This window comes from Pinus tabuliformis, chromosome 3_2 (genome assembly GCF_031772625.1).
Source record: "Pinus tabuliformis cultivar Carrire ecotype Pingquan chromosome 3_2, CPIR1, whole genome shotgun sequence".
Lineage (NCBI taxonomy): Eukaryota > Viridiplantae > Streptophyta > Pinopsida > Pinales > Pinaceae > Pinus > Pinus tabuliformis.
The window spans coordinates 885,966,795-885,993,897 of record NC_142302.1 but is presented as its reverse complement, the minus strand read 5'-3'; the positions used below and the strand labels follow the sequence as shown (position 1 = coordinate 885,993,897).

At 38.3% G+C, this 27,103-nt stretch overlaps 1 protein-coding gene across 3 annotated transcripts in view; it reads right to left on the bottom strand.

Annotated features, from left to right (window-relative positions):
- LOC149183443 (uncharacterized) overlaps positions 1 to 27,103 on the bottom strand; it is a 215,695-nt gene that overhangs the window by 13,945 nt on the left and 174,647 nt on the right. For 2 of the 3 annotated variants that reach the window (XM_089417122.1, XM_089417121.1), the window contains one exon: positions 3,359 to 3,440. In XM_089417122.1, the coding sequence (XP_089273248.1) occupies positions 3,359 to 3,440 (82 nt within the window). Of the gene's footprint in view, positions 1 to 2,387; positions 2,701 to 3,358; positions 3,441 to 27,103 lie in introns of all 3 variants that reach the window. The other variant, XR_016257183.1, reaches the window with a different exon arrangement.

Here is a 27,103-nt window from a genome sequence, read left to right as displayed (position 1 = left end):
TTAAAATTAGGCATAGTCTAACCTTCTACATTCTGGTTTTTTTTGCCAGAATCTGGTGATACATTTTTGGGTAAAATCATGTTTTTTTTTTTAAATGTGTTTTTCAATGATAAATGGATTCAGTGCCCTAAAGAACCCCTGGAGCACCTAGATTATGAAAATTTTACAGATAAAACTTGTGATTTCAATAAATCACTACCTGCTTTTCTCCAAAATTGATCAGAAAATATGCCCTGAAAGGGTTAAAACGTAGGAAGAATTAGACTATGACTTAAGATTATATTGATTTTCTACTTGTGTAAAAAATTCAAAACCTATTTTTATATGCCCTTCCCCTATCCTGTAAACTAGTTTGCATACTCACCCATAAATTTTTAGTTGTAAGACATTTTTATTTTAGAATGTTGCATATCACCATCAAATTCAGCTCATAAATTTCCAGGGCTCTATGCCCACTAGGGTTTGAAACTGGTTTTTTAGCATGGCATTACCTTGTCTCAACAACTAAACCACAGACCAATGGACATTACAAGATTTTTCGCTATATGCATCCAAGAAGTAAATTCATAATTCAGCAAACATTCATAAAGAAGAAAAGATGACTCAGACTAAGGGGGTTTATTCATTTGGGTGGAGCGGTGGTGGTTTTGCAAGAGGTTTTGGGCCTTCGGGGTGTGCTACGACTACAAAGGATGTATTTGGATGGAAACGCTCATGAGACAAAGGGATTGGTGGTCCTGTGGGGGTTTCTGACTCGAATAATTATGGATTTTCAATGGGGGGTTTGTTGGTCTTGAGAGGTTTTTTGGCTTGAATCCTGGCGTGAGTCAATTTGGTGGTACATTGCAGCCTTTGACTAGGAAGAGCGATGGTGGTCTTGCAAGAGGTTTTGGGCCTAAAAGGTGTGCTGTGACTCTGGGCGGTTATACGGCTAGCGCTTGGTGGCTACATTCTTGGAGGTTCTAGTGTGTTGCTGGTTTTGGCACTCCCAGAGGCGGGTATGGCATGAGGGTGTTTCTTGGGGCCACGACACCTCCTCTTTGTGGTGGTTATGGGGGTGGGAAAGACCCCTTTCTGGCGACTGGTTTTTGGATTTCGCCTGCTATGCGTCCATAGTGCTTGTGGGAGGGAGGGGGTGCCATGCCGGCGTCAACCGTTTCAGAATGTTATCTGTCGGTTTTGGCCCAAAGGGTCTAATGGGTGCTGACTGTGGTTGGCAGTGTCTCATTAGAGTGTCTATCTATGGTGATGGACCCACGGCGGCATATCCTTTTGGCGATGGGGGTTACATCTTTGGTGCCCCTAGTGGTTTTGATCCTCTATATGAGATGTCGGTTGCACCTTTTTATATGGGATTGGTTGGAGGCATCAATGACTCTCTCAGGGCTCCCAGTGGGCTCCCAGTTTCTATTTGGGTGATAGAGGAGAGGGGTGACACTTCCAACGGTGCACCTATGGGTGGGTAGGGAATTGGTGGTGTCCGAGCTCCACATGCAAACGGGATTATGGAAGCACTTTCTGGCTATGGAGGAGAGAGCTATGGCACAACGTGGGATTATGGAAACACTTTCTGGCTATGGAGGAGGGAGCTATGGCGCAACAGGGTGACTGGGTCAGAGAGGTCTAGAACTAGTAATTTCTTAACCTACTTGGTTGTGATGGGCCTATCGGAGCATCTTCAGGCTTTTGTCGGTTAGAGTATCTTCCGGTTTGTTTCTTGTCGGTCAGAGTATCTTCCGCCATTGACAATGTAATGAGTGGTTGCGCGCTATCGGGTTATATTTGGTGCACCCTACGGGGTTCTTTGACGAGCCTGCACGCCCTGTTATTCGTCTTTTTTCACAGTTTTTGGTGCCCTTGGGCTTCTTGTTCTTTGGTTCATCTGTATGATGCTGAATATTAGTCATATCTCATATGGGGATATACTGGAAAATATGCTATATGCATACTATATGTAAACATCTTTTATTTAATAGAAAGTTGGTTTTTTCTTTCCTGAAAAAACTGCACAGTTGTCTCGCCTGTATGAAAAACAAGATAGAGAAAGCCCTTCATTACTTGAAATTAAAAATCAGCAAATTATTCTTTCAGATGTGGAAGTAATAAGAAGATAACTGCAACTAAAATGCATTTTACTGATTTTTCTTTGGTAAATTGTATTTGATAATTTCCATTGTAAAAGAATCTGTTGGTACAATCAGATATTTGTTTTGCAAGGCTAACTCAAGACATGGCTCTATGGATGAAGGAAAACCATAGATTTACTCAAAAAGAAACTATTTATGACTTTGACTTAGAAGACGGATGTGCTTTTTGAAAAACAATTTATCCGTTCATTTAAGAAAAACTAAACTCTTTAGGATCAGAATCAGAAAATGGATATATACCTTGAAATGCAACTCTTAATCTCTTGAAGGAACTATGGATGTATAATTGATACACTTAAAGTTGAATAGCCATGTATCAAGATGACATCCGTATTTCTCTGGACTGGAGCATATCTAAGGTCTATAACCCATCCTAGGGTTTCTCAATCTTCTGTTTGAACTTTGTGCTGTAATGCATAGACAATGGTGCCGAATCCACATGTTTTGTCCAAATGTTATTTTCTTTTTTGTAACTTGTATCGTATTCTTTTCTTGCAAGGAGTCATGGCTGGTTTTCATCCCCTCCACAGTTTTGTTGTTGACAAAACCCTGTCTGTGGGGTTAAGTAAGCAATCTGAGTAGCATGTTCTATAAAAAGAAACAGAACTGGGATATTGGAAGTTATCAATAACCATAAACTTTGCCATTCAATAATAACAGCTGATCAATCGTAGAAAGAAAACATACATAACTGGGAATACAAAAATGGTGTGCATCGAAAAGTTCTCCAAGCATGAAAACATTGTTTATAATAAGAGAATTATCAGTACCATAGGCAATAGCAAAATTGACTTGGTCACTGGACCATTTAGTTATAAGCAGGACTAATTTGAACCTCCCAAGCCATTGAGAGAACATGTTCATCTAATAAGTGCAAAGCTACGTTTGAGAATTGAGTCTCACCAGCTCAAAGTCAAAATAAAAAAAATAAAATAGTTACTAGAGGTTGCTGGACATATATCATCAACAGAGACTTCTACCAATTCTAAATATTTTAACCAAACAAAGCGGTCTGCTTTTTCAAGGTGTTTGTTGGTGCCTCTTTGGTGTACATCTCTCAGGATGTTGTCTTCTAGAACAGATATAACTTTATTTATTCAGCTCGTACATGAAGGCATCTCCTCATTAAGTTAGGGTTTTAAACATGGGGCATGATTTGCATCACGATATACTGGGAAATTCTTTACATGGATTTGAAAGAAAATACTCACCAAATTTTCCCAGATCCATTTTCCTCCCCGAGAAGCAGGAAAAACATGGTCAATTGTCAAATTATTCTTGGAACCACAATACCTGCCCAGATAAAGCAAAAAATGAATCCAAAAAAGTTAGCTTTTGTTTTTGTTTTTTCTTTCGTTTGAAAAAAAAAACCTTTTCAGAGCTTCTTTACAATTCTAGTTCTACCTTCGTTTTACTTATTTCTGAGATGCTCTTACATAGCAGTAGAGGCTATTGAGACACAAATGTAGAACCTTACCAAACCAGTGTGCATTAGGAATGAGGAATTATGTTGATCAAGGTTGTCTTAACAAACAATAGACTATCATGTCCCATGGATCCCACAGTCCATAGCAATATCATAAATACCATAATGCTGTGCCCCATTTCCATTTTCATCAAAGTACCCACGCTAGTTAATGAAGCTACATGAGTACAAATTACAAATACGAAGTTCCATAATATTAGCATATTCTAAGGCAATAATGTTAAAATCCAACTATAAAGGTCAAATAGGAAGCAGGTGCAAAGCAATCATATTGACAACTCTCCAGAGTTTTAGATTAGAGCTTCTTGGCCCTTGGGAGCTACTAAGACAGTTGTAAATGAATGCACTAAGCTCTCACAGCATAAGCTCATCACTAGTCCAATCTCAAAAGAAGCTTCCCCAGAGTATTGTGTAGTTGATGCTATATGGTTTTATGGTATTGGCAAGAGAAAGATAAATCAGTACATTATGGAATTCATACAGTAGCTCAGTAAAATGTCCCCGAGGGATGTCACCTCAAAGTTCAATGTATAATGGCCCCACTCCTTGTTGGTTAGATGGACAATTATCCAATATTCTTTCTTTGCCGGAAGCTGCCAAGTCGAAGTTGTTGTTGATGCCAGAATTGCCAGGGTCAAAGTGCTGCTGCTACTAGGTCAAAGGTTGGATCGAAGAAGAAGAGGTTGGCTTGGTGTGGAGGAGGTCTTTGTCTAGGTTGAAGAGTCTCAAGGAAAACTATTGAAGGAAGAGATTTTGATTGGGTTTTCCCCTAGATAAGGGTTTTGCCCTAGCAGAGTGCCTACATCTTGTGTCTTGTGTTTTTGTGATATTCATGCACACATAATTTGGTAATTGCTTGATGAAAGATAATATAACAAATAAGTAAAAGAAGCCAACATAATTCACAAGTAATTATCAAGAAAGAGAAATCTAACCCTAATCCTACTAGCATTGATTTCTCAACATGGTATCAGAGCTAAGGTCAAAGAAGATTGAAGATCACATCGTTGGCTTGAAGGAAATGATTACTCCCTCTATGATAAGAATGGGATTCAATACTGCAGGAAGCTGTATCAAAAAGATCTTCTACTACTTATTCAACAAAGTCAAAAGCCAAGGGTTCCTGGCTGCACTTACAAGTTCACTTAATAATGATAATGCATGGATTATTGACAATGAAGCATCTAGGCATATAAAAAGAAAAAGTAAACAACCTCACACTCTATCAAAGGAATCATCTTCTCATACAGTGGAATTGGGAGATAACAAAATCTATTAAGAAGCCTGGGATCAACATCATTAAAAGCTGGAGAATGGAGCAAAGGTAAAGGAGGAAAAAAAGACAGTTTTCCAAAAGATGGGGATCAAGCAAACTTTGCCAAAGAAGTTTCACCAAAGAAGAATATGATGGAAGGACTCGAAGTCAAAGACCTATTTTCTAGGAACTCTTAGGGACTCTATCCCTTGCATCCCTCAAGCATGGAAGGAGCCCTCACCAACTGCCAAAGATAAGTATCTTACTCCTTGTATTGTCTTTTATATTTGGTTTCCCTTACTTATCTAAGTTCGTTTAAATACTAATCACATTTCTAATCATATTTTTGTTTAGAAAAGAATTGTTGAATACTCAAGGAACATGGAAGAAGCCTTCACAAAAACAAAGCATTGGGTTTGTTAAGAAACAAGAGATATGTTTTGAATTACAAGTTTTTGATATTTATTCTTGATAAACTATTACTAACATCTTTTTGTCTAGCTTTCTTGAATCTTAAAGATTCTTGATTGGGTGATTCATCACTAGATAAATATACCATCCTTATATCTCTAATTATTCTTGTGGAACCCTAGAAAGGTTCATTGTGAAAACCCTAGCTTAAGGGTATGTCGATGATTATGTGTGAAACCCTAATATTCTTAGGGTTATTGTTGAAAGAAAATTTTTGATGTTTTGATGAAGTCATGTTTGGGATTTTGGTATGGTTATGGAAACCCTAACTTGTTAGGATTGAATGATAATGTCTGAAATCCCAAACCTTTGAAGTATTGGTAATTTAGGGCTTTCTATGTTTTGAAACCCTAGATCATTAGGGTTTGGTAGGGTGTATAAGAAAGACCCTTATAATGTCCTAGAAATGAAATCCTTGGCATGTGTGTGTTTGTCTAATCAAACCCTAGTCTGATCAAGTTTGTTATATGTCTAACTCTTATTAATATTTGATTACTTGGGTTTTACTAACACATGTTATGAGATGCCTATGCATGATGATGGAATCCTAGATGCATGAGTTGACCTATTTGTTGGTGGTCATGAAACCCAGGGTTTGGAACTAAGCCCTAGTTGAAATTTGATTATCTGATATATGATGACTATGTGATAATTTGCGATTTGTATAAGACTATTGAAATCTGAGATTTAGTTATGATTGTTTGAGAAAATCTAGGGTTTGCAACAAACCCTAGTGGAAGCTAGTCATGATGTTGATTGAGCTGTGATTGGTTTTGACTATTGAAATCTCATGTATAAAATCTAGGGTTTGTATCTAATCCTAGTAGGAAGTCTAACATGTGAATTCTGAAGTTGTTAGATACTTTGTAGATCTATATTTGTTTGAATTGTTTCTAGGGTTTGTTATATGTTGTAGTAGGGTATGTCATACCTTTGGAAGAAACATTGAAACCCTAGATGTAATGAAAGTTGTTATGAAATGCTCGAAGTCTTGATGAAGTAGTCTAGGGTTTATGACAAAATCCCTAGCAAGAAGTTGAAGAGTATGTGTCTCTTGTTTGTAATTAAGTTTGGGCATCTGATATATAAAGTTGAATGCTTCTGTGATTTTGATATGGTTAACTTCATGCTTCTATAGATTTGGTTGTACTTGCTATCTAAGTTGTGTAGGTACGTGATCTTCAAGATAGTGAAGATGTTCGTAAAGTAAAGTTGATGTGATAAGCATGATGTGAATAATGATGGTCATGACAACTCTAATGAGAAGGATGGAAGCCATGAAGGATTCTCTGATGTCATAGAAAATAAGTTGAGCCCCCTAAGTTAAGAGGGAGCTTGAATGAAAGGAATCTCCCTAGGATAAGAGGGAGCTTCGGTATATTCCTTGTATAGGAATGATTAGATCCTCCCTGACTAAGAGGGAGTGATGGATATGGTTCTCTACTTCATGTGTCATGCACTAGAGCAAGACTAACAGCCGTAAGTTTTAGTGAAGGCCATGAGTGAGAGAAGAAAATTGGAGAATATATTTTGAAGGGCTACTGAGATAAGAAAGTTCGGATCGGTTTGTGGAATATGTTGTTGCATGAGAAGTAGGAAAGGAAGTTGTATGGTTGAAGAGTTTTTTGTCAAGATTCATTGGGAAAGCTCTAAGTCCTACTATGAAAAGTTGAGAAGGAACATCAAGTTGTCTAGAAGACCCCGGAGGTTTGAATCTATTTATATACATTTGAAAGTTTGTTAATGATTGGGGTTGTGTTTACAGGTAAATCTCTCGGAAGTTTGATAGCATGTTTTACATGCCTAGAGTTGTTGATCAGTTTGATTAGGAGATGTTTGGTGTCGATCTGTTTAATCGGGGAGGATTTGTTACCAATTGAAATAATCAGGAAGTTGAGGCTTTGTGTGTGAGACATTGCCTGGGAGGACATCTAGTCAGCACTATGTGTTGATGTCTAGTTCCCGAAGTAGGGAGGGTGGCATTGGTCGTAGAGATCTGACCTCGAATACGCACCTAGATCCCTAAGTTGATGGTTAGTAAGTAAGCCTAATGGTACCTAGAGAGGCTGAAAGCTTTAGTCCATCTTATTCCCACTTGGATAGATTGCCTAGTCAGGAATCTAGTCTGTGGCATTGCGGTGCCTAAACTGTTGAGAGACCTTGGATAGATTGCCTTGGTCAGGAATCTAGTCCATGGCATTGCAGTGCCTAAACTCTTCATAGTTCATATAGTTTGAGATCTTCCATATGAATACCTCCTTAGTTAAGAGGGAGTGTTCAAAAATGTAACTAGGTTCTGTCTTCATAAAATGTATTTGTCAAAAGATTTTTTATTATTGTTACAATGACTTATTAAAGCATGGGTTTCATGCTTGGGTCATCATTTTATTAGTCAAATCCCCATTATGGACTTCTAGGGTTAATAAAGAGTCATTACTCATTAGAGTCATTGTATATTTTATGAGACCCTTCTTGGGCTTTCGAACGATGTAAAAATAATTATTTTTGAGTCAAAAACGAATTATGTAACCTCCACACCAAGTCGGCTTCAAGAAGATCAAGTCGACCTCAAGGAAGGCAATTCAACCTCATTGGAAGGCTATATATACAAGGCAGTTCGACTTCATTTGGAGTATCTCACTCACTCAAGCATAGTTCGATATCTGAAGCTGGGTGTTGGAAGCTGGAAAATTGCGAAGTTGAAGGGGCTTGTTGACCACTACGTGTCAACGACCCATAGCAGTACAGCCCCTTTTTTCGCAAAAAGGGATAGCGCTTGATCAACGTGTCCGTGCCATTCGACTATCATCATCAGCCTGATCATGTTATATTGTAAACCCTTTCTACATGTGTAAACTGTAAATAATCTCAGCAGATTCGTGTCATGTATGTAATTGCCTAGGTAAATCTAATTTTTTGATGACGATCTACATTCTGGAAGGTTTTTTGTCTCACTGATCCATGGTCGGTAGAGTTTTCCTTCAGCCTTACCCCAAAGCCGGAATGGATTTTGTCACCAGAATGTTAGGGGAGTCCTAGTGTGCTAGATCGAGTCTATGTAAAAGTGATTTGGGAATAATCCTAACTATTTGGTTAGGTTATTTTATTACAAATTGCTTGATCTGCTAGATTATATTTGTGTCACAGAAATGGGTAGTCTGTGAGGGTCTTGTTCAAATGGGTTTTCCCCCTTGAAATGTAAAAAATCATGATGTAAAATGCCTTGAGGGTTAGAAAAATAATTTATCCCCTCATAGGTCCTAGGTCCTAGGTAAATTTAAATTTTCCAAAGGTAAAATTCGTGGATCCTTTAAAAAATTAAATCTTAACAGGTCCAGGGACTAAGGTTAATTGATTATTTTGCTAAATTTTATGCCTTGGGTCCCTGGGGTTAAGTCAAAGTCAAAATTTTGAGGAAATAAATGCAAAATTTTAATTTTTGAATTTATTAAAATGCATTTAATTGAAAAATTCGAAATTTCCTCAATATTTAAAATTTCGACGGATGAGATTAAAAGAAATTTTGATCCTCATCAACGGTCGAGATCACTTTGACAAGGATCACTCGAACTAGCCGTTGGAGGATTTATCTTTAAATAGGAGGTCATTTGTCAGTCAGTGGGATCCGATCTTTTGATCGTGTACTAAGTGAAAAGCTCTCTCTTGTAATCTTTTTTATGAGCAATAAAGAAAGACTTTGGGGTTAACTTTTGTTGGTGTTACTCTTCATGGAAATGTTGTAAGATGTATTATTTTCATGCATATATTTCTTTTTTGGCCATTGATATAGCTTTTCTGAAGAGCGATTTGAGTACAGGTATCTTGCTCAGTCGCTGGGGTTTGAATGGTAATTTAAGTTTTGAATATAATAGCAGGTATCTCTATTAGATCTGAATTTTATTATTGTTCTCTCACTCTATGATTGACGACTGAATTGAGTTTTGCAAGGAAATCCTTGATTATCAGATCATCGGGCGTTCGGGGAAGTTCTCGGCTGAACCAGCCAACTCCCGATCCATTTTTTCTGAAGAGCCCAATTTGAATTTGATCCCGAGCTTATCATAAGATATTATTTTTATAGGTGATGCATGAAGGGTTTCATGCTTAGTACCTCCTCTAAAATTCAAAAAAAAAAATATCTATGCTAAATCGTTAGATCTGGCTGTTGAGAGCCACAAATCATCAGATCTGGGAGCGGAGTCAGACTCACACTCCCTAGATCTGATAGATCTGCCATTTTTGTACATAGATCTGTAATTAGTTTTGTTTTTTTGACTTAGGTTTTCTAGGGTTTCATTTATTTTTGCATATTCGGGTTCTGGCTGTTTATGTTTTCAGGTACAGGTTGCAGGTTGTGCAGAGTCCAAATCTAGGCCCCGATGGGTAAGATCTGGATCTCTGGAGGTCCATCAGCATCATTTTTATGGGGAATTAATTTAGTTTTCGGATCTGGAATTTCAGCGAGGGTTTTAGGGTCAAATCTGAAGCAGATGGAGTTAATATTTTATTCAAATCTGGAAAATTTTCAAGGGGTTCACTGAAAATCCTGAAACAGAAATGCAGCATTTTGATCAAGGTTTTATGGAAATTTCTAGGTTTTTATGGGTGTCATCTATCTAAGTTTGTTTTTTTGCTAGTTGGGTTCTTATCTCGTTGCAAATTTCTGAATTTTTTTTACGAAACCCTCGCTGGCAGCCATACCTGCAGCACTGTCGAAATCCCTTCTATCCTTGCAGTCCTCCTCTGCCTGTGCATAATTTCCTCCCTTCGCTCCTCGCTGCCTGGCTTTCTTCCTCTACGTTGCCATCAAACCTGCTTTGCTCCTTGTCTGTTGTCATACCTCTCCACGCTACTAGAGCATCGCTCCATCCCTGCTCTCGGCTATCCCTGTTCGCGCTTTCCTTCGTTCGTTGCTCCAGTTCACCCTTCATCCCCACCAACGTGCTGTCATCCCTCCATTCCTCGCTATTTTCTCCTAACCCGCAATCTCTTCATTGATCCTTCCTCCAGATCCGCGTGCCTCCCTTCCATCGCTACCCAAACCTGCATCCTTGCCTCTCTGTCATTTCCACGCTGCAAATCCATCCTCTCTACCATCGTAGCCTCCTCGACTGTTGCCATTCACCGCTCCTTCACCCTTCACTGCCCACCATATCACAGCCCTCTCTACCTACAAATCTCCTCAGCCACTACCCCTGCAGCTCATCCCTCTCCTCACAACAAACTTCTTTTCGCAGCCTCCTCCTTTCTGCCGTCAGAACCTGCAAACACAAACGAAAACATTCGAAACACTCTTTCTTTCTTATTTCTATGTACGTTGCATTAGTTGGTTCTGTTATCTTATTTCACTTGTATATATATTTAGGACTTAGGGTTAGTTTCATTGATTTTGATTTAAATTTGATTTTTTTTTTTTCGTTTTGATTTTCATGTGATATTTCTCTCATTCTATTTTTTTTTTTTGTATATACATTAATTCAGATTCTAATACTTTTTTTATTTTTTTTCATTTTGATTTTGAAAACCTTAAAAAATTAAAAAATCTAAAAATTAAATTTCTAGAATTAAAAAATTAAAACATCAAAAAAAAATTAAAAAAAAAAATCCTAAACATTTAAAAAAAAATCTAAAAATTTAAATTTGTGATTAAGGCTTTACATTAAGGGGTTTTCCGCTTAAATGTTAAAAAATTTAATGTGGCCTATGGCCCATTAAAATTTCGATTTTTGACCCGTTGATTAATTTTAAATTCCTTGGTGTCTCTGATGTTAAACGCTAAATCTTAAATTCTCTTATGGTCAGGGCACGATAGATCATATTGACTGTTCTAGATCTTTTAATTAATAGAAATCATTTTTAAATCTAGAATTTTCTTGCGCGCAGCAGTGTTGTGCATTTATATGGATTATCGTCACTTTTCGTCACATATTGAAAATTGTTCTGGGTCGCTTGTTTTATTGATGGTTAATTCAGATATCGAAGGCACTGGTCTAAAATTGTTTCTATCCTGTGGTCGTGTCTTGTTTACTTTGGCATCTAATATATCAATCTGATTTAATCATTTAAATTCATCAAGTTATCCATCATTAAAATCTCCTAGAGTCTGTTTTTCACAAGCTATCATCATCTTTTCACCTAGGGACTACCCCCTTGACTTGTCTAGGAGAGAGCCTAAACGGAGTAAGGATTTAAGAGTGACAGCCCTTACTCTAAGCGTTGTTGCACTACCTAGGCACTCTATGCGACAACATTTTTGGCGCTGTTGCCGGGGATATTTTATTCTCGGCGTTTCAACGACTTTTCATTTCTCATCTTTTCATTTGGGTCGGCAATGACAACATTTTTTGGCACCGCTGCCAAGGACCGATTTATTGGGCCTGGGCTTTACGACATTCATCATTTATCTTTCATCTTTCTATCATTCATTTGAGCCAGCAATGACAACATTTTTTGGCGCCGTTGCCAGGGACATTTTATTCTCGACGTTTCAACGACTTATCATTTCTCATATTTTCATTTGGGCTAGCAACGACAACATTTTTTGGCGCCACTACCAGGGACCGATTTAATGGGCATGGGCTTTACGACATTCATCATTTATCTTTCATCTTTCTATCATTCATTTGAGCTAGCAACGACAACATTTTTGGCACCGTTGCTGGGGAATATTTTATTCTCTGCGTTTCAACGACATTTCTTCATCATTCATCATTTCAATCATTTCATCTTTTCTGCCATTCATTAGCCTGTCAAGCGGCACAGCGTTTCTTGGCATCATTTGATCTTTTCATCGCCCTATCTTTCGTCATCTCGTTAATCTTTTCATCTGCACCTTAAGCACCTGGACTTCTCAGTTCATTTCTTATTTGGGTGGCGACTCCATTTCTTTTCATTTATTTTTTCTCAGACAGGAAGCCCTCCCTTATATCTGGTTGTTTGTTTCCTTTTGGATCCTAGAGTTAGATTCATGATCAAGTGGTGACTCCACTTCTTTCATTTCTACAAGAATTTCTACTCGAAGCTTGCTTCTTGTGGATCTCTTGATTTTCTTGAGCAGAGATCTCTCTCTATCATCCATTTGGCTCCTCGTTATTCATCATGGATTATTTGTTTACCCCCGTGTCATTTTACTGATGTTCTCCATGATATTCCGGAAGTGGCCATTCATAAATTGTCTTTGTTCTCGGGTGTTGATTTAGTCGATGTTAGAAAGCATCTATGCAAGTTTTCTCGTATAATGCTCATATATTGTAGTTCTCCCTAGTATGATCATGAAGATGTCAAAATGCGTCTACTTGCCTTTTCTTAGAGGGTGATGCTTTGAATTGGTTTAATAATTGTCCTGAAGATTCTTTCACTTCTTTACAAGACATCATTCATGCTTTTCAAGATAGATATGGTAATCAAGATAGCTTGCCTTGTGCCCCTAAAATTATGCAACGGAATGAAAGTGATTTTGTGAAGGATTCAACTGTCGATGAAAGATTTCAAGACAATTCTCCATATCAGAATGTGCCATCCACTTGTACTATTGCAGATCAAATCCATGACAGTGAAAAAACAGGAACAAGTTATCAAATCAGTGTCGACAATGAAAGGGAAAATGATAAGCAAATTATAGAAGAACTAATGCAGCTGGTAAAAAATATGGAGCTTAATCAAGAAAAATTTGTAACTGATTACATCAAGGATATGAGAATTTTATACACCCACCTGGAAAAGTGAGATAAGGAGATGGAAACCATGAAAGCTAATCATGACAGGGAAATTAATTCTATGCAAAACAAGTTATTAACTATGGATGAAGAAATGACGATCATGACATTCGACTATAATAATCAGTTGGCTACCATGCAAGCAAATCATAAGAAAGAGATAAACTATATGCAAAATTGTTTCATGGGCATGAAAGAAAAAAATGAAAAAGTAACAAAAGATGTGGAAGCTAGTCAAAAATGTCTTCAGAATAAGTTATTGATCATGGAGGAAAACATGCCAAGGAAGTCAGTGCTATGAAGCTTGAACACTCCAGCCAGATGGATGCCATAACAATACAGGTATAGAAATTTCAACAGAGGTCAGAGAATGAAAGAAACAAGGACATGTCGACAGATCAAAGCCTCTTTATCTGCTGCAAACAAGCTCCATCTTATTATGAGGAGGTCATTTGTTCCATTGAAAAGTGGTTAATTGAAGGTGACCCGAATAAAATTGACAACGATAAAAATCAAATGCAAAATGAAGAAAGACATGTCACGCATATCTTACATACTTCATCTAAGAGTTTTGAAGTAGAATGTTCCACGTCATCAATGATACAGCCTGCCACAAAGAAAAAGCACAAGAGAAGAGAAAGCGATTTGATGCATCAAATGGCCATAAGCAGTTTGATGAGAAAAAGTCCTACTTTATGCAGGATCGGACATGGCACATCCGAGAAACAGTCGACAGATTTTCCTGAAAGTAGGGAAATGCTCAGTATGCACTATATTGAACGCCTCTGATGCCATGGGGCATCTTTGTATTGTATTTCTAACCTTATGCCCTGTTATTTCAGTGTTTCATTTTGTAGTTAGATTTGGCTTTTCATGTTGTTAGACTAGTTAATAAATGAAGAGCTTATATCTTTCCTGTGCTTAACATTATATGATGATTTTTGGATGGACGCTACTTATGTTTTGTTGTGTGGATGCAGAGTCTGGATTCCCACATTCCTCCAGTGCAGCAACGTGTCCACAAGTAGAGCCAGATATTGACCACTACATGTCAACGACCCATAACAATACACCCGCTTTTTTCACAAAAAGGGATAGCAGTTGATCAACGTGTTTGTGCTGTTCGATTATCATCATCAGCCTAATCATGTTATATATTGTAAACCCTCTCTACATGTGTAAATTGTAAATAATCTCAGCAAATCCGTGTCGTGTATGTAATTGCCTAGGTAAACCTAATTTTTGATGACGATCTACATTCTGGAAGGTTTTTTGTCTCACCGATCCATGGTCGACAAAGTTTTCTTTCAGCCTTACCCCAAAGCCGGAATGGATTTTGTCACCAGAATGTTACAGGAGTCCTAGTGTGCTAGATCGAGTCTATGTAAAAGTAATTTGGGAATAATTCTAACTATTTGGTTAGGTTATTTTATTACAAATTGCTTGATTTGCTGGATTATATTTGTGTCACAAAAATGGGTAGTCTGTGAAGGTCTTGTTCAAATGGGTTTTCCCCCTTGAAATGTAAAAAATCATGATGTAAAATACCTTAAGGGTTAGAAAAATAATTTATCCCCTCATAGGTCCTAGGTCCTAGGTAAATTTAAATTTTCCAGAGGTAAAATTCATGGATCCTTTAAAAAATTAAATCCTAACAGATCTAGGGACTAAGGTTAATTAATTATTTTGATAAATTTCATTCCTCGGGTCCCTAGGGTTAAGTCAAAGTCAAAATTTTGAGGAAATAAATGCAAAATTTTAATTTTTGAATTTATTAAAATGCCTTTAACTGAAAAATTCGAAATTTCCTCAATATTTAAAATTTCAACGGATGAGATTAAAAGAAATTTTGATCCTCATCAACAGTCAAGATCACTTTGACAAGGATCACTCGAACTAGCCGTTGGAGGATTTATCTTTAAATAGGAGGTCATTTGTCAGTTAGTGGGATCCGATCTTTTGGTCGTGTACTAAGCGAAAAGCTCTCTCTTGTAATCTTTTTTATGAGTAATAAAGAAAGACTTTGGGGTTAACTTCTGCTGTTGTTACTCTTCATGGAAATGCTGTAAGATGTATTATTTTCGTGCATATATTTCTTTTTTGACCATTGATATAGCTTTTCTGAAGAGCGATTTGAGTACAGGTATCTTGCTCAGTCGCTAGGGTTTGAATGGTAATTTAAGTTTTGAATATAATAGTAGGTATCTCTGTTAGATCTGAATTTTATTATTTTTCTCTCGCTCTATGATTGACGGTTGAATTGAGTTTTGCAGGAAAATCCTTGATTATCAAATCATCGGGCGTTCGAGTAAGTTCTCGACTGAGCCAGCCAACTTTTGATCCGTGCTTTTTGAAGAGCCCAGTTTGAATTTGATCCCGGGCTTATCATAAGATATTATTTTTATGGGTGATGCATGAATGGTTTCAAGCTTAGTACCTCCTCTAAAATTCAAAAAAAATTAATTTTTCTGTGCGAAATCGTTAGATTTGGCTGTTGAGAGCCATAGATCATTAGATCTGGGAGCGGAGTCGGACTCACACTCCCTAGATCTGATGGATCTGCCATTTTTGTACATAGATCTGTAATTAGTTTTGTTTTTCTGACTTAGGTTTTCTGGGGTTTCATTTATTTTTTCATATTCAGGTTCTGGCTGTTTATGTTTTCAGGTACAGGTTGCAGGTTGTGCAAAGTCCAAATCTAGGCCCCAGAAGGTAAGATCTAGATCTTTGGAGGTCCATCAGCATCATTTTTACAGGGAATTAATTTAGTTTTCGGATCTGGAATTTCAGTGGGGTTTCAGGGTCAAATCTGAAACAGAGGGATTTAATATTTTATTCAAATCTGGAAAATTTTCAAGGGGTTCACAGAAAAATCTGAAACAGAAATGCAACATTTTGATCAAGGTTTTATGGAAATTTCTGGGTTTTTATGGGTATCATCTGTCTAAGTTTGTTGTTTTGTTGGTTGGGTTTTTATCTCGTTGCAAATTTCTGAATTTTTTTATACAAAACCCTCACTGGGAGCCATACCCATAGCACTGTCGAAATCTCTTCCATCCTTGCAGTCCTCCTCTGCCTGTGCGTAATTTCCTCCCTTCACTCCTCGCTGCCTGCCTTTCTTCCTCTACGTTGCCATCAAACCTGCTTTGCTCCTTGTCTGTTGTCATACCTCTCCACGCTACTAGAGCATTGCTCCATCCCTGCTCTCGGCTATCCTTGTTCGCGCTTTCCTTTGTCCGTTGCTCCAATTCACCCTTCATCCCCACCAGCGTGCTGCCATCCCTCCATTCCTCGCTATTTTCTCTTAACCCGCAGTCTCTTCATCGATCCTTCCTCCAGATCCGCATGCCTCCCTTCCGTCACTGCCCAAACCTGCGTCCTTGCCTCTTTGTCATTTCCACGCTGCAAATCCATCCTCTCTGCCATCGCAGCCTCCTCAACTACTGCCATTCACCACTCCTTCACCCTTCGCTGCCCACCATATCACATCCCTCTCTACCTGCGGATCTCCTCAGCCACTACCCCCGCAACTCATCCCTCTCCTCGCAGCAAACTTCTCATCGCAGCCTCCTCCTTTCTGCCATCAGAACCTGCAAACACAAACGAAAACATTCGAAACCCTCTTTCTTTTTTTCTATGTACGCTGCGTTAGTTGGTTCTGTTATCTTATTTCACTTGTATATATATTTAGGACTTAGGGTTAGTTTCATTGATTTTGATTTAAATTTGATTTTTTATTTTTATTTTCGTTTTGATTTTCATGCGATATTTCTCTCATTCTATTTTTTTTTTGTATATACATTAATTCAGATTCTAATACTTTTTTTTTATTTCATTTCACCTTTTTTATTTTTATTTTGAAAACCTTAAAAAATCTAAAAATTTAAAAATTAAATTTCTAAAAAAAAAAAAAAAACTTTTAAAAATTTTAAACATTTAAAAAAAATTCTAAAAATTTAAATTTGTGATTAAGGCTTTACATTAAGAGGTTTTTCGCTTAAATGTTAAAAATTTTAATGTGGCCTATGGCCGATTAAAATTTCGATTTTTGACCCGTTGATTAATTTTAAATTCCTTGGTGTCTTTGATGTTAAACACTGAATCTTAAATTCTCATATGGTCAGGGCATGATAGACCATATTGACTGTGCTAGATCTTTTCATTAATAGTAATCATTTTTAAATCTGGAATTCTCTTGCGTGCTGCAGTGTTGGGCATTTATATGGATTATCATCACTTTTCGTCACATATTGAAAATCGTTCTGGGTAGCTTGTTTTATTGATGGTTAATTCAAATATCGAAGGCACTAGTCTAAAATTGTTTCTATCTTGTGGTCGTGTCTTGTTTACTTTGGCGTTTAATCTATCAATCTAATTTAATCATTTAAATTCATCAAGTTATCCATCATTAAAATCTCCTAGAGTCTGTTTTTCACAGGCTATCCTCATCTATTCACCTAAGGACTACCCCCCTTGACTTGTCTAGGAGAGAGTCTAAATGGAGTGAGTAAGGATTTAAGAGTGATAGCCCTTACTCTGAGTGTTGTCGCGCTGCCTAGACACTCTATGTGGCAACAAGGCTAAAAGGAGTGCGAGTTTGGTCAAGAAGGAAGGGAAGAAGAAAATCGAATTTCTGGTGTCTGTATATCTCTCTCTCTCTCTCTCTCTCTTGTGGGCTAGTTTAGGAGATCAAAGTCTCCTTGTCAAGGTCAAAGTTGTTGTTGATGTTGGAAATTCGAAGTTGTTGCTAATGGCGGAAGCTGCCAAGTCGAAGTTGTTGTTGATGCCGGAATTGCTAGGGTCGAAGTGTTGCTGCTACTAGGTCGAAGGTTGGATTGAAGAAGAAGAGGTTGGTTTGGTGTGTTAAGTATGAACGGACTGAGGAATGTAATAAAGCATTCTTTGAACTCAAAAGACTACTGACCAGTGCACCATCTTACAAGTTCCTGATATGGACAAAGATTTTTCTATATGTATTGATGCATCCAAGCAAGGATTAGGTGCAGTGTTAATGTAGGATAGAGGAGTAATAGCGTATGCCTCAAGAAAGTTAAAGCCTCATGAAGAACTCTACGCCACTCACGATTTAGAGTTAGCCACTGTAGTACTAGTTTTAAAGATATGGAGACACTATCTAGTAGGACGAAGCTTTATGCTCAAAAGCGACCATCAAAGTCTACAGTATTTGTTTACTCAAAGAGACTTGAATGCTAGACAAAGATGATGGAGTGAATTTCTAAGTGAGTATGACTTTGGAATATCTTACATCAAGGGAAAAGAAAACGTAGTGGCAAATGCTTTAAGTAGAAGACCTCGAATATTTTCCCTCATACCTATCAAAGTAGATTTAAGGCAACGAGTACTAGAACATCTCATAAGAGATAGCTGGTATTTAAAGGTAAGATCTAGTCTTGATAGTAAAAAGTCAAAAGAACCTAAGTTTGAGGGGTATGAACTAGAAGATGATGGAATCTTGCGATTTCATGGAAGGATGTATATTCCTGATAATGGGGATCTTCGAGACATCATCCTTAAGGAAGCCCACAGAGCAGTGTATTATGCACATCCCGGGGTTAAGAAAATGTATACTGATACCAAGAAACTCTTCTTCTAAACAGGCATGAAACGCGATATTGTTCAATTCGTTGCAAAATGTCTTAAATGTCAGCAAGTGAAAGTTGATCATTGTCACCTAGCAGGTCTCTTGCAACCTCATGACATTCCTATGAGCAAATGGGAGATAATTTCTATGGATTTTATCATCGGACTACCTCTCACTCCACAAAGGCACAATGCCATTCTGGTTGTGGTGGATAAATTAACAAAAAGTGCCAATTTCATTCCCATAAGAGATACTTACGAAGTTGCCGACATAGCTCGAGTATTCATAAATGAAATTATCAGATTTCATGGAGTACCTAAGAAGATCATATCAGATAGAGACTCATGATTCACTTCAAGATTTTGGACTTGCATGCAGTCAACCTTAGGGACTCAACTAAATTTGAGTACAGCTTATCATCCTGAGACTAATGGGCAAACAGAAAGGGTAAATCAAGTACTAGAAGATATGTTGAGGATGTACATTATGGATCAGCAATCACACTGGGAAAAGTACTTATCCTTAGTCGAATTTGCATACAATAATAGTTACCACAGTTCAATCAGAATGTCTCCATTTGAAGCATTATATGGCAGACCTTGCAGAACGCCGTTAAGTTGGGACAGGTTAGAAGATCGAGTGATAATAGGGTCAAAATTAATCTAAGAAATGGAGGAACAAGTAAAACAAATTAGACAACAATTAAAAGAAGCACTGGATAGACAAAAGAGTTATGTTAATGCCCACAGAACTGATAGGAAGTATGAAGTAGGGGATCAGGTTTTCATCCACATCAAATTAAATAAAAGCACTATTCGATTCAAAAAGGGGACAAAGTTGTCACCCCGATTTATCGGACCATTTAAAGTCATGGAAAAAGTTGGACCTGTCACCTATCGTCTTGCACTGCCACCTCACTTGCATAAAGTTCATAATGTATTTCATGTATCTGTATTAAAGCATTATATAGCTGATAAATCTCATAATCTTCAATGGAAGAAACTGCAGGTATCGGACAAGGGAATCATTTCGGTCAAACCATTACGTATACTGGAACGTAAGGTTCGACAGCTCTGGAATCGTCTAGTAAACCAAATTAAGGTCCAGTGGGACAAGTATAGCCCTGGATCGACTACTTGGGAAGATACGGAAATCATATGTCAAAAATACCCCAACTTGTGTCAATTTTGAAGAACTTTAAGCCATATCTTGTATATATTTACTTTACTTTAAATTAGATACTCAAAACCATTTTTGGAAGGATCACATATAAACATGAATTTTTATGTTATTGAAATATGATATATGTTATCTGCTTAATTCTATTGGTACATGGATACCAAGATGAAATATGTTATTTAAATTAACCTTACTGAGTTATGGATACTAAGATGAAGTTCAATATTTGATTAACCTTGCTATAAAATCTAAATCATGAATTATGATAGGAATTAAGGTATTATAAATTTTGCTTCATTTATGCAATATCAATATGATTAATGTTGAAAATAGCAACAAGAAATGCTAAAAATAGAAATGTTATAAATAGCATTTCAGGTGCTAGTGTTGGAAATGGCAACGAGGAATGATAAAATAGAAATGCTAAAAATAGCATTGCTATAAATAGCATTTCAAGATAGGTTCCAATTTTAGTTAGTCCTTGAATTAAATTGAGAATTAAAATTCTAATTTGATCTTAGCAATTGTTTGAAAAATAATAAATTAATTCATCTTGATTAAATTAGTTGGAGAAAATCAAACATGAACTCTATGTGAAGACATGCAACAGTTATCCCTTTGATTAAGGAAGTTATCCATCAATTAAGGAGATAAGGTTGAGTTGTAATTAGTTAGCTCAGTTAACTAAGTTAAGTCCACTTAGATTAGTTCCAACAGTTGGAGGAACTAATTGTGAGTTCAGTGAGTTAATGCATGCATGCAACTAGTGTACTTCAGATAACTGAATATTCTCTCATAAATAACTCATGCATGTCAGTTCGGTCAGAGACCCAGTTGAGATCAGAGGAAGGGACAATGTACTATCAGTTGGAGGAATTTTCCTATATAGGAAACTCATCCATGCAGAAGGAATTATCTCCTTCAGGATTGCACAGTTAGATCAAAGGTCAGAGAGTGTGTGAGAGGTAATTCACACAGGTGGCAGCTTTTGGACCCCAAGAGAAACTACGCAAGGAAATAGGAGGCTTGGAGGACTGAAGGAAGGCATATGTGTTGTCTATTTTGTCTATGAGCAGAAGTGAGGGATTGTACTGAGAGTTGGATAGCTTGAGAGCTAAAGCTTTGTGTAATCTCTGAGATATTTCCACTTGTTTGATAGTACAGATAGCGGGGTTTTCTAGCTGAGGCTTTCCCCAAATTATGCTTTTGTGTTATGTGTGATTGATTTCTCATTCTATGTTATATGTGTTCTAAATTGATCGTGCTCAAATTGATTAAGCTTCCACAAGTTTGTTTGTAGAAGCAGATCTAGTATATTGCTTTAGTACATTGCATTTTCAAGTGATCTACAGTGGGAATTTCTACAATTAATGAGATAGAAATAAAAGAATGATTACAATTTCAATATGAAAGCCAATAACATGAGCAGGACATGACCAAATATGTTATACTGCAGATAACAACATGTATGAGCTATACAAAAACTGTTTATTTTATAAATATTGATGGATATGTTATAATATATGGACAAGTGTTTACATTGTAGGTTACCAAAATAACCACGGGATGACAAAAACTTCAGTACAATTAAGGCTAAATGAAGTTCCATGAAAGAGCATTAACTCAAGTCCCACTAGGAGGGGTGGAGGTATTGCCCACCATTTATCCTCCAAAACCTGAAGTCATGGGAGGACTGTACAAATCACGCTCCTCTAGACATGTGATGTTGACTGCGAGATGCCTACTGGGTAATCAGGTTGATATAATCGACGCTGATACCCTTAAGAGCCTATGAATGGTTAGTCAGTGTAGCTGATGCCATGTCACACTCTAGTAGAGGACGGATAGGAAGGAAGAGGATGAGATTAGGAAGGATAGGATGATTCTAGAGTAGCTTGGGGAACCAACCGGGGCAAAACATGAATATTATAGTTGTAAAATCTTAAAATATTCAAGAAAACAAATTTTAAGTACCCATATAAAACGAATTCAATCTTGAAATATAAAGACTTATATACTCACATTAATTACTATTATATTTTAGAAACCCTAACTTTGGGACGAAGTTTTTGAAAGGAGGAATGTATGTAATGACCCACCTATAACTATAAATAAAATACGAGTATTAGCATACATACGAGACCTCCATACGATACCTACATATGCATGGACCCGCATGTATCGCACTATATATAAGCTAGTTACTACAGGAGGAGATATAAATTAAGTTAGTGAATTAATATCTCACAAGAATATCATATATATGATAAATCCTTAAACTAATTTTACAAATTAAAATTTAAAATTTAAAATTAATAAAATAATAATATAAATTAATTAAAATTATAAATTAAATAAATCAAATTAATTCATTAAAATAATAAATAAACTTTATCAAATCAAATCTCCATACCCAAATAAAATCAACAAAATCAAATAAGATTTGATTTTATAAAATTACATGTAATAAAACAATGACACGAAGATAGAAGGAAGGCGGTGGATGAGGAATTAAAAGGAGGAAGGAAATCATGAGAAGGGGGGAGGAAAAATAGAGAAAAATTTTAACACAGAGATACAAACACTCTTGAGTTTTGATTGTACTTGAGTTTTTGGGCACAGGGGATCAAATTGCTTCAATTGGAAAGTATTCTGAGACTGAGTACCCAGGTTGTACCCAGTTCGGCAGGGTGGTTTTGGCCATTTTGGTAACGCAGTTGGAACAAGAATTGCAGCCAGAACAAGAACTGCAACAAAACAATTTGCAGTAGAGTTTCGCAGCAAAGCAAACAGGTTGGTATTCATTAGATAAATGAATTTAAATTCTTTAAATTTTGTGTTTAAATTACATATTCAAGTATTTGAATTTATGGGTTCTTACATTGGTGTGGAGGAGGTGTTTGCCGAGGTTGATGAGTCTCAAGGAAAACTATTGAAGGAAGCGACTTTGACTAGGTTTTCCCCTAGATAAGGGTTTTGCCCTGGCAAAGTACCTACATCTTGTGTCTTGTGTTTTTGTGATCTTCATGCACACATAATTTGGTAATTTCTTGATGAAAGATAATATAACAAATAAGTAAGAGAAGCCAACTTAATTCACAAGTAATTATCAAGAAAGAGAAATCTAACCCTAATCCTACTAGCATTGATTTCTCAATAGGGGCTTGGGGTATTTCTTGGAGCTATGAGCGACCATAGGGTGAGTGGTTCACCTTCCCCTATTGGTGCGCTATGTACATGGTGAGTGGTTCACCTTCCCCTGTGATACCCCATGATGGTTGACATGTGTGAAGAGTGAGAGGTTCACCTTCTGCTATGATTGATGACACGTGTGTAGGGTGAGTGGTTCCCCTTACCCTATGGTTGATGATACGTGTGTAGGGTGAGTGGTTAACCTTCCCCTACGATTGACATATGCATAGGATGTGTGGTTCACCTTCTCCTACGGCATATGAGCAGGATGAGTGGTTCACCTTCTCCTGCTGATCCCCTAGTATACATCCTACCCATGTAGTCCGGGAATCATGGGAAGTATTGTCGATTTTTAGTAGCTTGGGAGGTACTCCATGCCCTAGGATTCAGGGTTTGGAGGGTGGATCACCACAAGAGTCACTTGTGGGCTTGGAACGCAAGGTTGGGGTTTTTCACCCATCGGGATTTGGGCCAAAACCATGAAGAATTAGAGCATGAGAAAATTTGAGGTGATAGAGGATGGCGTGGTGAATCCAATGCTTCAAAGATCACTCAAATCGGAGCTCTAGAACTTGAGATATGAATTTTTGAAGTTGTCAATTAATTTTTAGACAGTCAAGTCATGTAGGCTTGAGGAGAATTCGTCCAATAGACATGACTCTTCACTAATTCAAGTAGCCCTTATTTTTGGTATAAATATAAAGTGAGGACAAGTCATTTGATCATCCAAGAGCATCAAGTCATCATCAATTCATCTCTGAACTGGCCGCAGACTAAGGAGCACAAGGCGTGGAGGATTAGGGTTGTTTAGGCAAGTTTTCTTCTTCATTGCAGGTCCAAAATAATTGCAAATGGAGGCCGCATTTCAGAGTGAGCTTGAAGACTGTTTTGAGTGCGGTTTTTGTGGATTTTTCTCTCCTTGCTAGGCCACAGCCCTAGCTTTAAATTCTGGGTAGGTCGCAGGCTTGAACTACTCTATACAAGAGGGCTGAGGGTGCAGTGGTAACCACAGTCAGCCGTAAAGGGTATAAGGAGGTGTTTTGGGCTTGTTTGAGGGTTGGTTTAAGCCCTATCCTTCAGCAAGTTGTGCAGCAAAGAGTGGGAGGGAGGCCGCATGTAATAGAATACTCTTTCGCCAAGTTTGGTAGGGTTGTTACCTAGTGACAAGTGCCCTAACCAGAAGCAGAACTAAATATCAATAAACAGACCTCAAACAAGGTATGTATTGATGAAGAGTTTTGTTGATTTGATGTTGGGGATCATATCCTAGTGTGGACAGATTGATTGCAACTTGTGGGAGCCAATTAGAGAGGTTGACTTAGAGAGTTAGAAGCCTTTCTTAGGAGCAGATCTTACAGTGAGTGGATTGGGCATCATTGGTTCATTGGAGGGCCTTTTGTGCATACCCCTTCGCCACGAATCTAGCCTTGTACTTCTCTACACTGCCATCTGCAGAGTACTTGATCTTGTAGATCCATCTGGAACCTACAACTAATTTGTTTTTTGGTCTAGGCACTACCTCCTAAACATCATTTGTTATGATAGAACTGTATTCTTCTACCATGGCTCCACCCACACCTGATGTTGTGCGGATTCCTGTAAGCTAGAGGGTTCCGTAACCTGAGCTACCAAAGCTTGACATCTGTCAAGTTTCCTGCATTGTCTCTTGTCTTCCCTACTGGCTCTACCACAATTAGTTGCCAGAGAGAGAACCAGTGAGAGTTGCGACAAACAAATGTCAGAGAAAGAGCCATTGAGATCGAAGCAGTGATTGAGGGGTAGGGACAATGAGCCGAAGGAAAGATTTTCTAGATCTGGGGAGGCAGCAACAAGTGAGTCGAATTATCCCAGAGAGGCAGCACAAAGGGACTGCGTAGTTCTTCAGTCAAGCAGATCGATTTGGTGAGGAGAAAAATTATTTCTCAGTTCCAAAGGCCGAGAAGGAGTCCCAAAGGGCCGGAGAGACGATTTTCTCAGCTTCCAGAGGTAGAACAACTTCATCTAAGCCCAGTCCAGAAAAAGTCGTCCAGCCAACTACGCACAACAGCGTAGAGGCTGACGCAATGCTGCAGAAGGCCAATTTTTTATAGGGAAAGTCCAGCCAGAGATTGCCTGTGGGCCAAGGGTAATTCCCTTCAGTATTTTACTCATATTTTCTCGCTGTTTGGATTCCTAGTTAGGTTTTTGCAAGACATTGGTCCAAAAAAACTTGTGTAAATTTATGTGTGCGCTAGCATTTATTCTTCCGCAGTTTTATTTGTGTAGGTTGCAATATGAGTTGTTCAGTATTTGATGTAGGAAACAGTAAATAAATTGTCAAATTTAATTGACAATTAGGAGATTAATTTAAAGTTGTTGCAATAGGATTTGGGTTTTCGAATTCTCACGTGGTATCAGAGCGCATATGATCAACCAAAGAGCTCAGTAGCAAAGGAAGAGAGAGTTTTGTTGTTTAGTGAGGGAAGCAGATCAAATCTCTTGGGGCAGCACATTCACCTTGGCCAAGAGGCCGAATTTCTTGAGGACATGCGATTTTTCTGTGTGAGGCAGAAAAATTTCCAAATCGAGGGATTCCAGAGGCAGAGGGAGCAGCCAGTTTTTTTCGCAGAGAAAATCTCTAGCTAGACGCAATAGTTTTGCAGCAATTTGCTAGTGCAGAACTAGAGTCAGGTGGAAGAAGAGCACACATTGAGGGAAAATTTTCCTCAAGGAACTTCTAGTCTTAAGAAGTTCGATTTCCCTTGTAGATCAACAGTCATTGTGTATAGATTTTCTCACCCCAGAAGGGAGTACGAATAGCTATGCAGCAGCTAAGAAGGGAAGAGGAGAATTTCGACATTGTTTGAGATGGCCACTGCGGGACTTCGAGATCAAGACAGGTTGTATGGTGCTTCCAACTATGTCATCTGGAAGGCAAGGATGTCCTTCCTTCTGGATGAATATGGCCTGAAGACATATATAGATGCAATGGTAGTTATCCCCACAGATGCAGATCAGCTGAAGGAGTACAGAAAGGAGATGGCATGGGAGAAGAGGTTGATCCTTGATGATGTTTGGGATCACATTGTTTCACAAATAGCTGGCAAAGGGACTGCCAGAGAAATGTGGGAGACTCTCACCACGTTGTACCAAGGCACTTCCGAGTAGTGGAAGATGTACTTAGAGGAGAAGATGAGATGAACCAAGATGCAGAAGGGGGAAGGCATAGACCCCTTCCTCATCAGGATTTAGGAGATCCGGGACCAACTTGCAGTTGTTGGGGTAGCGCCTCAACCCACGGAGCTAGTGCAATTGGCACTCAACAATGTCTCAGAGGAGTGCCAAGTATTCGTGCAAAGTATCTTGGGCAGAGACACCTTGCCAAGGTGGGACAAGAAGCGGATCGATTTGCAGTGGGAGTTGAGACGAGCTCTAGTAAAGAGCTCCATCAGTGGCAACAACAGTGGATCAAAGCAGGTGGAGGAAGAGGAGAATGTGGTCCTCGCATCGAAGGGTCCCAGTCAGGGACAGGGGGGAAGTGAAAGAAGAAGAAGGACCTGTCAAAGGTCAAGTGCTTCAGCTGTGGTGAGCTTGGACACTACAATACCCAGTGTCCTCTCAAGAAGAGAGACAAGGAGGAGAAGCAGGACCAACAGGAAGCATCAACAAAGATCAATAGGTTGTCCTCCAGGCTGGAGGAAGACTTCGCCATGTTTGCTGACATACCCCCAGGAGTGAAATGGGGTGATTTGGTGTTGTAGCCCCAGAGTGCTACAGATGGGCAAGATCCTTGAGGAGGTCCACCTCTTGGATCAGTGCCTTGCTACAGGAGCCCGCAGTATTCAGTAGCAAGATGAATCAGTGGCAGTAGATGCAGTGAGATGCCAAAGTGACAGATGCAAAGTCTAGTTGCAATTAGATGCTGAGAAGCGCAGTGCAGAGTTGGCAGCAATGCAGGTGGCACAATGCAAATTTAGCAACAGCACAGATGCCTCAGTGACAGCGCAGATACTAGCAGCAGTCAGAGACTCGGGTAACAAATGCATCGTACTGATGACAGTTGATTCAGTATTTAGG